The 14,007-nt window shown below is 50.3% G+C and overlaps 7 protein-coding genes across 7 annotated transcripts; 3 read left to right on the forward strand and 4 right to left on the reverse strand.

Annotated features, from left to right (window-relative positions):
- Nucleotides 1-1,025: 1,025 nt before the first annotated feature.
- On the forward strand, nucleotides 1,026-3,261 carry N7447_007049 (Zinc finger LIM-type; the record flags this gene model as incomplete). The annotated part of the gene is made up of 3 exons (XM_057231311.1): nucleotides 1,026-1,134; nucleotides 1,185-1,298; nucleotides 1,358-3,261. 3 exons carry the CDS (start codon nucleotides 1,026-1,028, stop codon nucleotides 3,259-3,261), a joined length of 2,127 nt encoding a protein of 708 aa, XP_057086401.1.
- Nucleotides 3,262-3,726: 465 nt separating this feature from the next.
- N7447_007050 (glycerophosphodiester phosphodiesterase) lies at nucleotides 3,727-4,901 on the reverse strand (the record flags this gene model as incomplete). Its single annotated transcript, XM_057231312.1, has 2 exons — nucleotides 3,727-4,563; nucleotides 4,611-4,901. The coding sequence occupies 2 exons, from the start codon at nucleotides 4,899-4,901 to the stop codon at nucleotides 3,727-3,729; spliced, it is 1,128 nt and encodes a 375-aa protein (XP_057086402.1).
- Nucleotides 4,902-5,313: 412 nt separating this feature from the next.
- N7447_007051 (zinc-dependent alcohol dehydrogenase family protein) lies at nucleotides 5,314-6,482 on the forward strand (the record flags this gene model as incomplete). Its single annotated transcript, XM_057231313.1, has 3 exons — nucleotides 5,314-5,452; nucleotides 5,510-5,956; nucleotides 6,013-6,482. 3 exons carry the CDS (start codon nucleotides 5,314-5,316, stop codon nucleotides 6,480-6,482), a joined length of 1,056 nt encoding a protein of 351 aa, XP_057086403.1.
- Nucleotides 6,483-6,541: 59 nt separating this feature from the next.
- N7447_007052 (cupin domain-containing protein) lies at nucleotides 6,542-7,114 on the reverse strand (the record flags this gene model as incomplete). The annotated part of the gene is made up of 1 exon (XM_057231314.1): nucleotides 6,542-7,114. One exon carries the CDS (start codon nucleotides 7,112-7,114, stop codon nucleotides 6,542-6,544), a length of 573 nt encoding a protein of 190 aa, XP_057086404.1.
- Nucleotides 7,115-7,918: 804 nt separating this feature from the next.
- Nucleotides 7,919-9,549, reverse strand: N7447_007053 (putative MFS transporter; the record flags this gene model as incomplete). The annotated part of the gene is made up of 3 exons (XM_057231315.1): nucleotides 7,919-9,177; nucleotides 9,233-9,295; nucleotides 9,345-9,549. 3 exons carry the CDS (start codon nucleotides 9,547-9,549, stop codon nucleotides 7,919-7,921), a joined length of 1,527 nt encoding a protein of 508 aa, XP_057086405.1.
- A 1,226-nt stretch (nucleotides 9,550-10,775) lies between these two features.
- N7447_007054 (SGNH/GDSL hydrolase family protein) lies at nucleotides 10,776-12,248 on the forward strand (the record flags this gene model as incomplete). Its single annotated transcript, XM_057231316.1, has 4 exons — nucleotides 10,776-10,952; nucleotides 11,008-11,444; nucleotides 11,512-11,622; nucleotides 11,672-12,248. 4 exons carry the CDS (start codon nucleotides 10,776-10,778, stop codon nucleotides 12,246-12,248), a joined length of 1,302 nt encoding a protein of 433 aa, XP_057086406.1.
- A 141-nt stretch (nucleotides 12,249-12,389) lies between these two features.
- On the reverse strand, nucleotides 12,390-13,648 carry N7447_007055 (purine-nucleoside phosphorylase; the record flags this gene model as incomplete). The annotated part of the gene is made up of 2 exons (XM_057231317.1): nucleotides 12,390-13,463; nucleotides 13,514-13,648. The coding sequence occupies 2 exons, from the start codon at nucleotides 13,646-13,648 to the stop codon at nucleotides 12,390-12,392; spliced, it is 1,209 nt and encodes a 402-aa protein (XP_057086407.1).
- Nucleotides 13,649-14,007: the final 359 nt, after the last annotated feature.

Here is a 14,007-nt window from a genome sequence, read left to right on the forward strand (position 1 = left end):
GTCCGTCTCTCCAACCTGGGCCGTGTCTAGAGGCACAGACGCAACAAATGATCGTCCCTCTCCCGCACGCAAGCCCCATACTCTGTGCTCCGTCTGGAGTAGCATCTCGTCTAATTGTCCCCACGTCATCGCACACGGACGAGTTTCCAAAGCGATTCAAACCCGGGCTTGGCTTAATTTTTGCAACTACCTAAACGGTAGAAATGTACCAACGATGCATCCTGTACCGAGTATGTACTTCTCCTTTGGGTCAAGTGTCAGGGTCGTGCATGATCCATGGCGTCGAGTGGAAAGCGGTGACCAGTAAGATGAGTGGGCTCGGAGAGAAAAAAAAAGGGCCCCGCGGATCGCCAGCACGGGGCAAACAAGTTGATTGTTTTTTTTTTTAATCGAAAGAATCTGACCTTCGAACTATCACACGATTTGAAGCGTGTGATAGGCGTGAGGTTTGATTTGGTCTAGGAGTAGAGTTTATGTCACAATCCAGATCGAGTGATATCCCTTGACTTCACCCCCACTGATCGAAAAACATTGGACTCAAATACCGCCCGGACAATGTGATTGGTGTTGGTGGAGGATCAGACACCAGGTACGGGCCAGTCGCATTGCAGTGTCTTTTTCCCTGATGTGCATATCCATGTTCCCTGTGCGCACAATGTTTTGGCTCCACCGGTTTGTCTCAGGGAACGCCTTTAACATGGTGATATAGGGGAGTAATAGAGACAATAGAGGAAGAATCAACTTTGTAACAACTGCTATGTATTGCATCGCATAATTATGTATACTCTGTAGTATCATAAGATAATATAATAGCAATATCATCTAATATAACCCCTGAACAAGTTACGCACCCCCTTTCCACACTGGAGACGCTACCGCACTAGCGTATTTTCTTCCAACACAAAGTACCCCCCCATACAACCGGAATTCTCCTAGGGTCTAAACTTCAGCTTTTCTTTAGACTTGCCTTGCTCTACTACCCCATATCTCGGGATATGGCTTGAATTCGATGTTCACGACCTTTGATGGCTTCAATGAACATGGGCATGTTGCCCACCATAAAATGCTCCAATTGTGGGTGCAATGTCGAGATCTCCTCCATGGGAGATCATACATGCATTCGAAATGAATTCGGTAGGCTTTCGAAAATTCAGTTTGAAGGATTCAAGTGCTGACTTTATCAGCCCCAGTCGCGCCTATCCCATCACCGCCTCCATCGGCAGGGTTTGAATCAGACCGATTCATAGAGGCAAAGGTTGGCCGGGGGCCTCCCCCGGCCATAGACCCCTCCGCTGCAAGTATGTCTCAAATCGCCATGTGGGGAGTTGAAGAGATCTGCGACTAACCCTACATCTAGATCGAGCATTCCTGCAGCCAAATATGCCGACACCAGCTAACAGTGTCCATCTATCACCCTTACCTGCCAGTCCAGCACCATCTGCACTGCGCCCGTCTCACAGTCCGACCGAGGATCGATCCGAGAGCAACTCGGACACGGTCTTCTCATTCCCCATGCCTGGAAACAGGTCGCCCACTGAAGTGAGGACACCAAGTCCAATGATGGATCGGAAACCACTGAAATCACAACCACAAGTCTCGACGGGAATGGGGCACAGTTCAAAGCCAGAGAATATACAGCTTCCACCTAGTCCAATGCCACCCAAGTCTCCAGATACGAATCATCGCAGGGAGGATTCGGCGGTGAGCCAGAGCAGCTACCGGTCGTCTTTCGCCAGCAGTCGCTACGGCGATTCCACAACGAGGTCATCGGCCAACAGCCTCTCGCGAGGTTTCCGGTCATTTATGGACGACACACCACCAGTGCCATTGGCGCCTCTCCGCACCTCCCACAAGACCTCTTTCCCCCGTGATTCCAATGTCTCGGTTGTTTCATCCCGGATTAGCAAGGAAGAAGCTAGTGGATTCGACTTTGGTATTCCAACAGCCCAGAACCAGACTACCGGACTGCACGATCTCCCAGAGGAATCCCGCTCATTCCAGGATGAGACTGAATATATCGCTTTCCGTCCTGGACAAACCCACCTTCACCCCGCGACAGCGGTAGCAGAGCCAGGTAGCGATGCGCCAAGGAAAAGCTCTAACGCAAGTACGACAAGTGCGTTCTCCGTCACTAGCTTTGCCCGAGCTCTTGGTCTGGATGACCAAATGAATCACTCCGAAAGCTCCTCTGATTCATCGCCTTCCGATGCCCGGAGTGGTAGTTCCATGTCTAGTCTTCCCTCCGACGTCAGCTTGAACCGACACAAACCCACTGATCCGCTGAATCTATCGCCGTTGGTTGAAGAGATGCCCGCTCGGACCCGACAGACGATTGTAGAAATTCCCGGCCGTATACGGAGCACCATGGAAGACGTCCCTCCCATCCCAGCTGCTTTCTTCAGCCCGGATTCACCTACCGACCCTTCAATCAACCAAGGCGGCGTGTCGTTGATTGCAGAGAGGAAAGAACCGCCGACTCCCACATCAACACAACAAAAACCATCTATCCCCCGAAAGCCAGCACCACCTCAACGCTCATTCACAGCACCCATTCCCCCACAACCCAAAACACCAACCACGCCCACCCGGTCCGCAACCGGACGTTCGAAGGGGAAGTGTAAGGGTTGCAATGAGACGATTACAGGGAAATCGATCTCATCCTCAGACGGCCGTCTCACAGGTCGCTACCACCGCGGCTGCTTCGTTTGCTTTGAATGCCACTCTCCCTTCCAAACAATCGATTTCTACGTCCTCAACAACCGCCCCTTCTGCGCACAGCATTATCACGAGCGCAACGGCTCCCTTTGCGCCGGTTGTAATACCGGAATTGAGGGCCACTATCTAGAGACCGTCGAGCGCAACCCTGCACGACCAGATCGCCGTCGATTCCACACCCAGTGTCTGCAGTGTCGTACATGCCGCGTCCTTCTCAAGGGCGACTACTTCGAGTGGAACGGCGAAGTCTTTTGCGAAAGGGACGCTCGTCGAGCAGCAGCTGCTTCCTACCACCCACCACTTCCTGGCCCTGGTCCTGGTCCTGGTCCTGGTCCTGCTGGACCTCCTGGTCGTCGCCGTCCCACACCAGGCTCGTCTCCGCTGGCACAGTCTGGCCACTTCCCACCGGGCTCGTACCCTCCACCTGGCGGACGACCTGGACCTGGGCCTGGACCGGGACTCCACCCCGGGGCTAGATTCCCACCTGGCGCTGGTGGTGGAGGACGCTTCCCTGAACGACGCACCACCAAGCTTATGATGATTTGAGTAAACCATCTTCCTCATTCTTTCCTGTGTACATTGGAAAGCGCGAGTTGCACATTCCCTTTTTCCGCTTCTCTATCGCGGATGGCGTTCCCCACTTCCTTCATTCCTTTATATATCGCGATATACCCTCTGTGCTATCTCACCCATTTAACTTTCGTTGGCAATGGCGTTGATCGTCTGTTTTTCCCTTGCATCGGGGCTATTCTCCATCAGTATGGAGAACCCCCCATTGGCATGTTTTCTGATTTTTGGGCCATCGTCCGGGGTGTATCTTGTTGATTCTTCATGCCGAAATGTATCTAATGTACTCTATATCGGCTCGGCGTTTGGTTATCTGTTGTACAGGATTTACAAGTTTAATGGACATAATGTTCTTTCTCAAATTTCATCAATACTCTAAAATCATGCCTCATTATATCACTGGCCATTAATATACCATCGCACATTCACCGAGACGCTATGCAACTATTTCGACTTGCGTTGCTCAAACTCTAGTCTCTCAACAGGAGCAAGGTACATCCGCTTCAAGATCCACCCAAAGCAAATGACATAAAGCGCCACAGCAATGATCTCAATCTGTTGTCTCAAAGGGATCCGATCTAAATTGGGATTTGGGATCCCCAATACACCAGTATGTTCCTTTTCCCACCCCTTACAGACCTGCCGGAATCGTCCCGGCTCGTCGGAGATCACCCCGTCAATCTCGTGTCGAATACACCAACGCATTAGATTCGGCGCATTCACTGTCCAAACATACACTTTACGTTGGGCTGCGCGCGCCTCGTCTAAAAACCCTCGTCCTAGCGGGCCCATCAGGATCATCTGGTTGATGTTGAAGGATATAAGTGGTACTTGAAGGAATTGGCGCGCATAGCTCACGTCGACGCAGACTAGCGTCACTGGGTATAGTGGCAGATGCTGTGTTCGCGCGGGCAGGTATCTTGCAGACCAGCAGCCGAGAATGATTCGTCGATGCCATTCCGTTCCGACCGCGGGGATGGGTACTGACTCGATGGTTTTGGCGATTCGTTCCATTATATCGAAGGGTTCGTTTGTGAGCTGAGAATCGCGGTTGGATATTAGCTTTCTGATAAACATTGTGCGAATGGCGAGAATCAATACCTTTATATCTAGCAAGATCCAGAAGTTCTCCCGACCCGGTTGACTTAGGTATTCCAACACATCGACCAACCGGGGCATGGGTTCATGGGGTGCTTGTAGAGTTCGTAGAGTTTTCAAATACTCCCAGTCACAGTCGGCGACCTTTTTCTTGATACCGTAGCAGCGCATGAGGCTTGCATCCTTGAATCGATGAGCGTGGTCCGAGGTCGTGGAGTGTGTGTGCCTACATGTGATAACACCACGATCCCATCACGGGAGATGTGAAGATCGAGCTCGAGAGCTTGAGCCCCTGCCCGGATCGCTCCATCGATTGATAATAAGGTGTTCTCGGGATATTGGCCTTTGAAACCTCGGTGGGCGATGGCTTGAGGTAGCCGCGGGAAGGCGTGAGTAACCGGTGAGTGGTGGAATTGAGCTTGCGGGGAATGAGTTAGCTTGATAACGCCGATTTTTGAGGGTTGCGTACCTGGAATATCACGTGGATGCTCTTCTAGAGCTAGAGGTGATGCGTCGTCCATTTTGAAAGGTATTGTGAGAGTTGATGGAGAGAAGAATGCAGATCGGATGATTAAAGAGGGAGCGCATCGGAGTTTGGCGGAGTTAGGCCCCGCTGCACGGTTTACTGTGCATTGTTCATCTTTCCTGACCAGAATTGCTCTTTTGTCATGTGCGAGGAGACTAAATGGTCGGGATCAGCTCTCGACATAATCGGATGGTCATCCACGGAGAGAAAGTAGCCCTGGAGTCTTGGAGAGAAGTTGGCGAGGTTGAATACCTCGATTACTCAGCTCCTGCAGGCCTGCAGGGCCCCCCACCTGAGGTCTCAGCGATGGATCCATACTCCAAATTTCTCCAACGTGATTAATAACCTGCTTCAGTGCTTAACTTGTTCCGGTCCTTCCTAATTACGCTTGTTCTTTAACCGAGAAAATGGCCGTTCAACAATGGATCACGCCCTTGAAGGGCATTGACAGCCTTAGCCAGACCGAAGCTCCATTGACCGCACCAGGGCCGAGCGAAGTATTGGTAGAGATCCGAGCTGTCTCTCTGAACTACCGCGACGTGGAAGGTAAGTCACCCGCCAAGAGCAGATAGGCAGGATCTAGGCTTACCGAATCTTTCAAAGTGACCAAGGGCGAGTATAAACATCACAAAACCGCCGAACAGGATGCCACCATTGTGCCCTGCTCGGACATGTGTGGAGTGGTGACGCAGGTTGGATCTGGTGTGACCAAGTGGGCAGTCGGCGACCGGGTGCTTTCGACTTTCCTTCCCGATCATCAAACCGGCCAAGTGACCGAGAAGGAGCTTGGCAGGAGCCTGGGACTGCCGCAGGATGGTGTCCTTGCAACTCACCGTGTGTTCCCCGACCACAGCCTGGTGAAGGCGCCTAGCTTTATGTCGGACGAGGAGGCCGCTACCCTTCCCATTGCCTCGGTCACGGCGTGGATGTCTATCAATGGCATGCGACCAATGGGCCAGAGCGGCGGGAAGGGCGAATATGTCTTGCTCCAGGGAACTGGTGGTGTGGCTATCGCTGGACTACAGATTGCAAAGGCCGCTGGCGCAAAGGGTGGGCAATGGGACTTACTACCTTTTATTAAATGCAATCGCTGACTATGCAAACAGTTATTATCACCTCCTCGTCCGATGCGAAATTGGACCAGGCTAAAGAGCTAGGTGCTGATTTCACTATCAACTACCGCACTAACCCCAACTGGGAAGCCGAAGTGATGAAGGTGACTGAGAACCACGGCGCTGATATTATCTTGGAAGTTGGCGGTGCCAAAACCTTGCGGAAGAGCTTTGATTGCATCGCTTTCGGAGGATTGATCAACTGTATTGGCTATGTCTCAGGCAAGATGGATGCTGATGACGACCGCCTGAATGTGAATCTGCTGGCTCTCCGTCGGACGGTGACCCTTAAAGGAATTATCAACGGTCCCAAGGATCGGTTCGAAGAGATGATCCGTTTCTACGAGAAAACTCAGATTCACCCAGTAGTTGACCGGGTCTTTTCGTTTGCCGAGGCTAAAGAAGCATTCAGGTTCCTGGAGAGCGGTACCCACTTTGGCAAGGTAGTCATCAAGGTTCAATAGATCCCTGTAGCTCTGAAAATGAAATTCATTGTCAAATTATCCCAGAAAAGTGGGAGCATTCAATTCTGATCATTGCCACTCGGCTTGAGTATTCCAGTCGCAAGTCCCAGATCTTCTCCCATTTCCTTCCCAGCCACCGTCAATTTCTTGCAATCCTGCAGCACAAACAGAAGACGGGCCCATTCCGTCTTGCTGGTGTTGCGCCACCCATGCATCGTGGCCCTCTGTACTGCAACATCCCCTCGGTTCATTATGACTGGCTCGCTGTCTTCCAAGACCATTTCAACCTGCCCCTCGAGCACAACACCGTAGTCAAGACTCTGAGTCCGGTGCACTACAACGAGGTTGTCCGGGGCGAAGTCCACAATTCGGCATACAGTTCCACCAGGGTTGACAAGGCCCAGCTCGTTCGATTGTGCCAATGTCTCGTGGGTCTTGATATCCGCGTCATTGTTGAGATCTGGAGGGAATTGGGTCGTGTAAACAACATTGAATGCCATCTTGCTTTCTTCAAGTGATTCCCACTCAGCTGGCGTCGAGGAATGGATCACTGCTCTCCCGGCCTCATTGTGGCCTGTGATATGCCGAGTGACGGGCCGCAAAGGCGACATTTGGTTGGTGTTGGAAGCCATTGTTTATGGGACGTGAAGCGTGGTTGGAGGTGTGAAGCTGTTGAAATCAGATAATTGTACAACACAAGGCCCCTCGCATCATTTTATAGTGATGCTGCAAAACACGTCTCCCTGGTCCACGTGATGCGGGGCAGGTTACATATTAGCACACCGGTGAGGTGCATGAGAATCGCACTGGTCTGGCCGTGTCTATGTTCGATGTGGGCGTGTTCAAAAGCAACTATTTGTACACGTCAGATCTGATTGAAATATTGTCAAGCGGGCCCAATGGCTCATGATTGTGAGATTGTTCATGCAAGGGAAAAACAGAGAGACGAATGTGCCCGATATATTCGGCTACATCAATGCCCTGGTCCGAGGTAGGTTCAGGATTCTTTCTCTACCTTTATCCCCGGGTAGGGCTACCGGCACCATCTGAGCATGCCAAGTACCCGCCAGGGCTGGGCACCGAAAGGAGTTTTGGTTTAGCTGAGTAACTCAGAGTCCGGAGTCCGGACTAACCAAAGGTTAATATAGCTTCGGCTGCTCAAGATTAACGAATCTTGCTGACTTATTCCAACCCCAACTTTGTTCACCCGACCCCAAACGCTACATGACCCTGAATCAACGGCACGGACCCTACTCCAAAAAGGGAAAATCGATCACCAGACAGGTTCTTGTACTCCAGAACCCCCCCACGCTTTCTGTTTTGCAGGGAGATTTCGCGGGGAAAGAGGGCAGCAGTGTAAGCAAGATCGGGGAAAGGCTTATCGACAGATATTCAATTCTCTCAACTAAGTACAGACATGACGTTCGACCATCCTTTTACAAAAACCACCGGAATTCAACAGATGCCGGTCCTTCTCTCATTCGCTCTGTCGGAATATCCCGCGCCCGGATCGTGACGCCATCACGACGATCGCGTCGCTTGTTATCCAGCCACATGTAAAATGCCAATGCAGCCGTCAAACTAGCGCCAGTAGCACCAAATGCAGCAACACTGATCAGCGCGGGCATATACTTGGGTGCATCTTGTTTTCGGAACAAGTTGCTGCTAACCAAACCCATCAAATTGGCCAATGGTACTCCGATACTCGTCAACAGCACACGGCGACCCTCGTGGGCGATGTTATTATTATACCAAGTGCTAAGCATAACGGATGGGGCGGACGTTCCCCAAGTCATCATGAAAGTTGCGAAGTAGGCGACGTGTATCTGATTCTGAACATCGTCAATGGATGCATAAATCATAAACCCAGCGAAAGTGAACAGGAAACCTAGAACAATGAATGGTGATCGGAGTCTGGTCCAATCAGAGGAGAAGGCGAGAACAAGTAGCATCACTGCTCCTGTCACATTTGGTGCGACGGTGTACAGGTTGGTTTTAACAGTGGGATAACCCAACCGTCCGACAATCTGCGGCATGAAGAGCGCAACACCCTGCAATGGCACACCGAGGCAGATTTCAATGCACAAGAAGGCGTATGTGGTGGGGTGCTTGAAGATTCCAAGGGCCTCGCGGATGCTAAACTCCTCATTGACCACTGCACTGGAGTCGACTTGAATTCGGTGGAAAGCTAGCGCCTTCTCCTCCTCAGATAAGAACTTTGCTTCGGCGGCGCTCCGTGGGAGATATATGAACGCGAATACAGCAAAGAGAACAGTGACGCCGCCTTCGATGATGAACAGGTAGCGCCAGTTGGGGATATTAGATCCCTCGATCTGGAATACTCCGAATGCAATGAGTCCGGAGAAAGCGTTTGCGATGTTCGACGCAGCGTAGAAAATAGCTAGGCGACGAGCCAGCTCGCCACGACGGTAGAATGTGGTCAAGTAATAGATGACCAGTGGGAAAAATGCGGCCTCGGACATGCCCAGGAACCAGCGCAAGGCGAACATGCCGCTGAAATTGTAGGCGGCTGAAGAGAGTATCGTGAAAGAACCGAATGAGAACATCAGGATTGGAAGTACGCGCGCCGGACTGAACTTCTTTCCAAGCATTGAGAAGGGCGGTGCGAAGATCACGAATGGAACAAAGAAGATCGATAATAGAAGATTGTACTCATTCGGCTTGAAGTTTAGGTCTAACCATTTAATTAATCTCAAGTATCCGCCGCTTGGATTCAGGATCATACATACCCTTGCTCATACCATCAGTTTCTGCATTTCCCAGATTTCCCTTGTCTAGGGCATTGAATAAGTCTGTCGCTAGTTAGTTCCCCGCATATCTGCCAATATTGGGTAAACATACACATAACCGCTAGGATAGGGAGCAGGCGATAATCAAACTTCCGACAGAGACGCCGTTCAGCCTTGTGGTCGACGACTCGAGTCACCTCATCTATCACACCCGGGACAGAGCCATAGCCTTTCAGCGTGCTGGGCTCTTCAGTAGTGCCCACGGTGTCTGCTTTCTTCGTGCCATCAAGCGACGGTGCGCGGGCTGGACCCGTCATGTTGTATACGAGGTGTTATAGACAAAGAAATATAGAAAGGGAAGTCAAAGTTATAAGCTCCAGATACGAGCTTCCTCTTATCAAAAGAGAGGTGACATCCCTTACTCTATTAGATAAGAAGACGTCGGGAATGTTGCATCGTCCATGCATGGATAGCACCCCCCACGTTTCTCCGCATCAAGCTTCAGCTGAACAGGCAAAGATCGCCGGAGATGGTCGCATTCGGGCTGTATGGCTCTGCTTATAGGCTTATCTACGGGGGAAATGATAAGTACCTCTCTTGCAAGCCTCAAAGATTTGAGTCCTATATCCCTGATAGTATATGCTCGTATCGCAGCTGCCCCTTTCTCTCCATTGATAACCCATGCCGATTGTGTCTAGCCTGTTTATTGTCGCTCTAAAATTCCCTTTATATTGTACATATTATATGACTAGAAGATTTGGGAACTGTGAACTTAGGGGGTGTATCCCCATTCCGGTGTGGAAAGTAGGGTTGCATCCATCGCATGGCCTCGCCGCATTAAGCCACCATGGAATATGACAGCAGATTTGATTAGGAAATTTCCCAAGCTTTTTTTAATTCCCAGGGACTTGAACTTTATTTGAACTTCTATATCTTTCCTTCAAGAGATATTAGCATATTCGTTACAATGAGGCGGCGCAATCGTCCCAGAATTGTCAATTCCATTTTCAGACCCAATTCGAATCACTTACTTCCCAAAATAAACAGTAGTATTACTTTAGCGAGCAATACTATCATCATAGGAAGACAATGTATACCTTCTACACATGAAGATCGATTGCCCAGGATGACCTGAGGTTTATGTATGCTTGTTTATTCGTAAACGCTGCAGGATACGCGTAGACGTCATTCGTCATTTTAGCGGAGATATTCCAGCGGAGATATTCCAGTAGAGATGACGGGAGCATATTTGTTTTTTTTTTTCCATATTTCACCCACTATTATTCTTCAGGATGTTGAAATTTACCCAATTATCCAGGCCGCCAAAAGGAGTAGCTGCATTTAGCCACTTCCCCGCAATTTGTCTTCACGGAGAGGATATGCAGCCGGGCAATATATAAGGAAAAATATGAACAGAATTTACCCACATTATCCGGACACAATCATCAGATAATGGCTATAAATTGAAGGTTGAGAGTCGATTTAAAATGTGGGGAAAAAGGTAACTCTTGTACCTGGTCAACTATCTGCCACGACCGTGACTATGTTCAAACTCAGATCTATATTTTCAATCGCTCTATTATGTGCGAACTTAGTGTCTTCCTACCCTTTGCTGGCCCGAGGAAGCCATGACGACAAGGCGAGAGACTCGCACTGGGTGAATATATGGGCCACAATGCCCCAGTTGGTCGAGCCCGCTAACCTACCCCCTATTCCATTTGTACGTTGGATATCATTATCACAGCTAATGCCTCGATACTGACCGTGGAGTGCAGAATGGGTCCACCGCTGTCTTCAGCAACACTACTATCCGTCAAACTCTCCAAGTTTCATTACCTGCACAAGAGATCCGTATTCGACTCTCTAATGCATTTGGCCCAAACGAGCTCCAGGTCACTAAGGTGACTATCGGCCTACCGGCGGGACAGCGGGTGGGAGTCAGTGAGCTACAGACCAAGTCATTGAAAACTATCCTCTTCAATGGAAGCCCAGATGTGGAGATCTCGAACGGTGGTCAGGTTGTGTCTGACCCAATAAAGTTCCCCGTTCAGGCCCAATCGGCTCTCATGATCAACATATATCTCGCAGAGGGACAACAAGGTTTCTCTATTACCGGCCATCCTGGAAGCAGAACGACATCATACCTGGATTTTGGGGATTGGACTAGCTCAGAGAACCTCACGGACCCATCTGTTCAAAGCACGGATCACTGGTCAGTCTTTCTACCGCAATCCTTTTAATTGGCCTAAATGAGAACCTGTATCTAACCTCTATCCCAGGTACTTCATCAGTGGAGTAGAGGCTTTTCTACCTTCCAAGTCTAGTGCCTTTGTGATCATTGGCGACAGTATCACCGATGGGCGAGGAAGTACTACAAACGGCAACGATCGGTAAGTACACCGTCGTACAGTGCATGTTTATAGCTGATGAATGTTGTAGTTGGCCGGATCTATTGGTGGCAAGAATGCAAAAACATAAACACACGTCAAACATCGCCATTCTCAACCAGGCCGCTGGCGGAAATCGTATCCTACAAGATGGCCTGGGTCCAAATGTGATCAGCCGTCTTGGCCGGGATGTCCTAGCACAATCTGGAGTGCGATATGCCATGATTTTCGAAGGCGTCAATGACATCGGCGTCGCTGATAGTGATGTGGCCACGCAGGCGGAGATCGAGAAAAAACTTGTTGCAGCATATAAACAGATCGCGACACAGGTGCATGCCCTAGGCATTCCGATATTTGGTGCTACCATCACACCGTTCGGCTCACCGCCGACTTCAGACTATGTGCAGCCTTACTCAAGTGCCGTGCGAGAGGGGACTCGTCAACGAATCAATACGTTTATTCGGGAAAGTGGTGTGTTTGATGCGGTACTGGACTTTGACAGGGCGCTGAGGGATCCGCATGCGCAATCTCAGTTGCTAGAGAAATATGATTCGGGAGATCATCTTCATCCTACTGTGGCGGGGTATCAAGCTTTGGCTGATTATTTCCCTCTCGGGGTACTCGAGTGAAGTTCGCATGATGATTCTTAAAGGCCAATGACAGAAGAATGATTCCGAGATTTTCGCCCACAGATGCAAATATAAGTACATAGTTTTCACATCACGAACAAAGTAAAGCTTCAAGGGTCTCAGCAGAAAGACAGAGAAACCTTAAGCACGACGCCTGAAGCGGGTTTGAACACTGCGCTTGTAAGCGCCGCCACCGACGAGAGCCTGCTTGCGTCCAGGGCCAAAGTCAGGAACACCACCCAAAGTACCGAAGATATCACCAATGTAGTTGGTGGCCTCGACACCAGCAGCAAATGTCTCATCCCACCCGTCCAAAATACCCTCGACGACCTTGATACCAGCAACATAAAGATTCTTAATAGCGGGCTCGAATGCGCCCTGCTCCGAGGATTCGAAGAGATTGTATGTCGCCGAAGCACCGGGATAGGGGCGATCAAAGTCCGACGCAGTGCGCATGACGATAATGCGGGAGAAATCAGTCAGCTTGTGGATCGATGATCGGAGCAAGACCTCAAACGTGGCGTTATCCTCCTGTGCGGTTGCGCAATAGTCACCCGTTCCATTGGTCAGGACCTTAGTGGTATTCTCAAACACCGAGCCGAGGATATTACCGCTAAAGTACACGTCGGAGGTCGCAACGTCGCATTCAATAACACTAGGGGGCAAGGTGGCAGCCTTATACTTCCCACTGGGGGTTTTGTAGCGGGCGCGGTAGGCCTGGGCTACGGTGGAGTCGGAGAGGTTTGCCTTGCGCGCGAAATTGGCGGCAATCGTGCGCAGGTTGGCGTTCACTTCGAATACCTCTGTGCCGTAGATGCTGGTTGGGTACTGACCTGGGAAATCGGTGCCTTGCGCGATATATCCGGTGGTATAGTTGCCAGGAAGCTCGCGGGTATCGATTTCGTACTGTAGTGCAACCTGGACTGCGTACCGGGCAAAGGTTGCAGATGCAGTACTGGCTTTCTTGGGGTTGACGCCGGCAATACCCGCGACGAAGAAGTAGGTTTGTGTGAGATCGAACAGAGGGGAGAAAGCGACGGAGGTCACAGTGGCAGCAGCATTGATCTCGCCTTCTCCGGTGATGAGCTGGCAAACCTCATAGTCCTCGGTGCAGTGGACGTCCGGGAATAGAGGCGAAAGACCGGGAATGGTGATGTTGTGGGCAAGCAAGTCGAATTCAGGGATGTTCCACCAAGCTTCGGCTTCAGGTGCGAACTGTCATGATTTATTAGCGACATTACAATTATTTTGCTGGATGTGCATACCATTGACACAATGAACACCTTAGGAGTAATTGCTTCATGGCCATGGTGACCATTCTTGGCGATCCCAGTAGCCCCGGCGCATAGTGAGCTGCCGGTGAGCAGCAACGAGGCCGTCAAAGTTTGTAGGAGGCGCATGGTGAGCAACTTTGCCGGTACAATTGGAGGTCTATTCCTGCATATGGCGAGGTCTTTTATTTGAAAGGTGAAGAATTTGTATTCCTTGCGTCTTTCACGCTACGGATGGACCATCGCCGATCGGTGGATATGTACCCGATTAGGGCAGGATCAGCGCTCGGGAGAGTCCCGAGGGCCTTGGCTCCCGAATCAAAACATGAAGAATCCCGAAAGCAATGATACACAAACTTAATCTAAGATAGTAGAAATTATTAATATACCCTACGTAACGCGGTAAATTTGTGAATCAAACATTGACAGACGAGGCTTCTAAAAACATAAAAGATTGAATGGGGTATTGATTAGTCGTTCGACTTATA

Source organism: Penicillium robsamsonii (genome assembly GCF_028829455.1).
Source record: "Penicillium robsamsonii strain IBT 29466 chromosome Unknown utg000003l_segment0_segment0, whole genome shotgun sequence".
NCBI lineage: Eukaryota > Fungi > Ascomycota > Eurotiomycetes > Eurotiales > Aspergillaceae > Penicillium > Penicillium robsamsonii.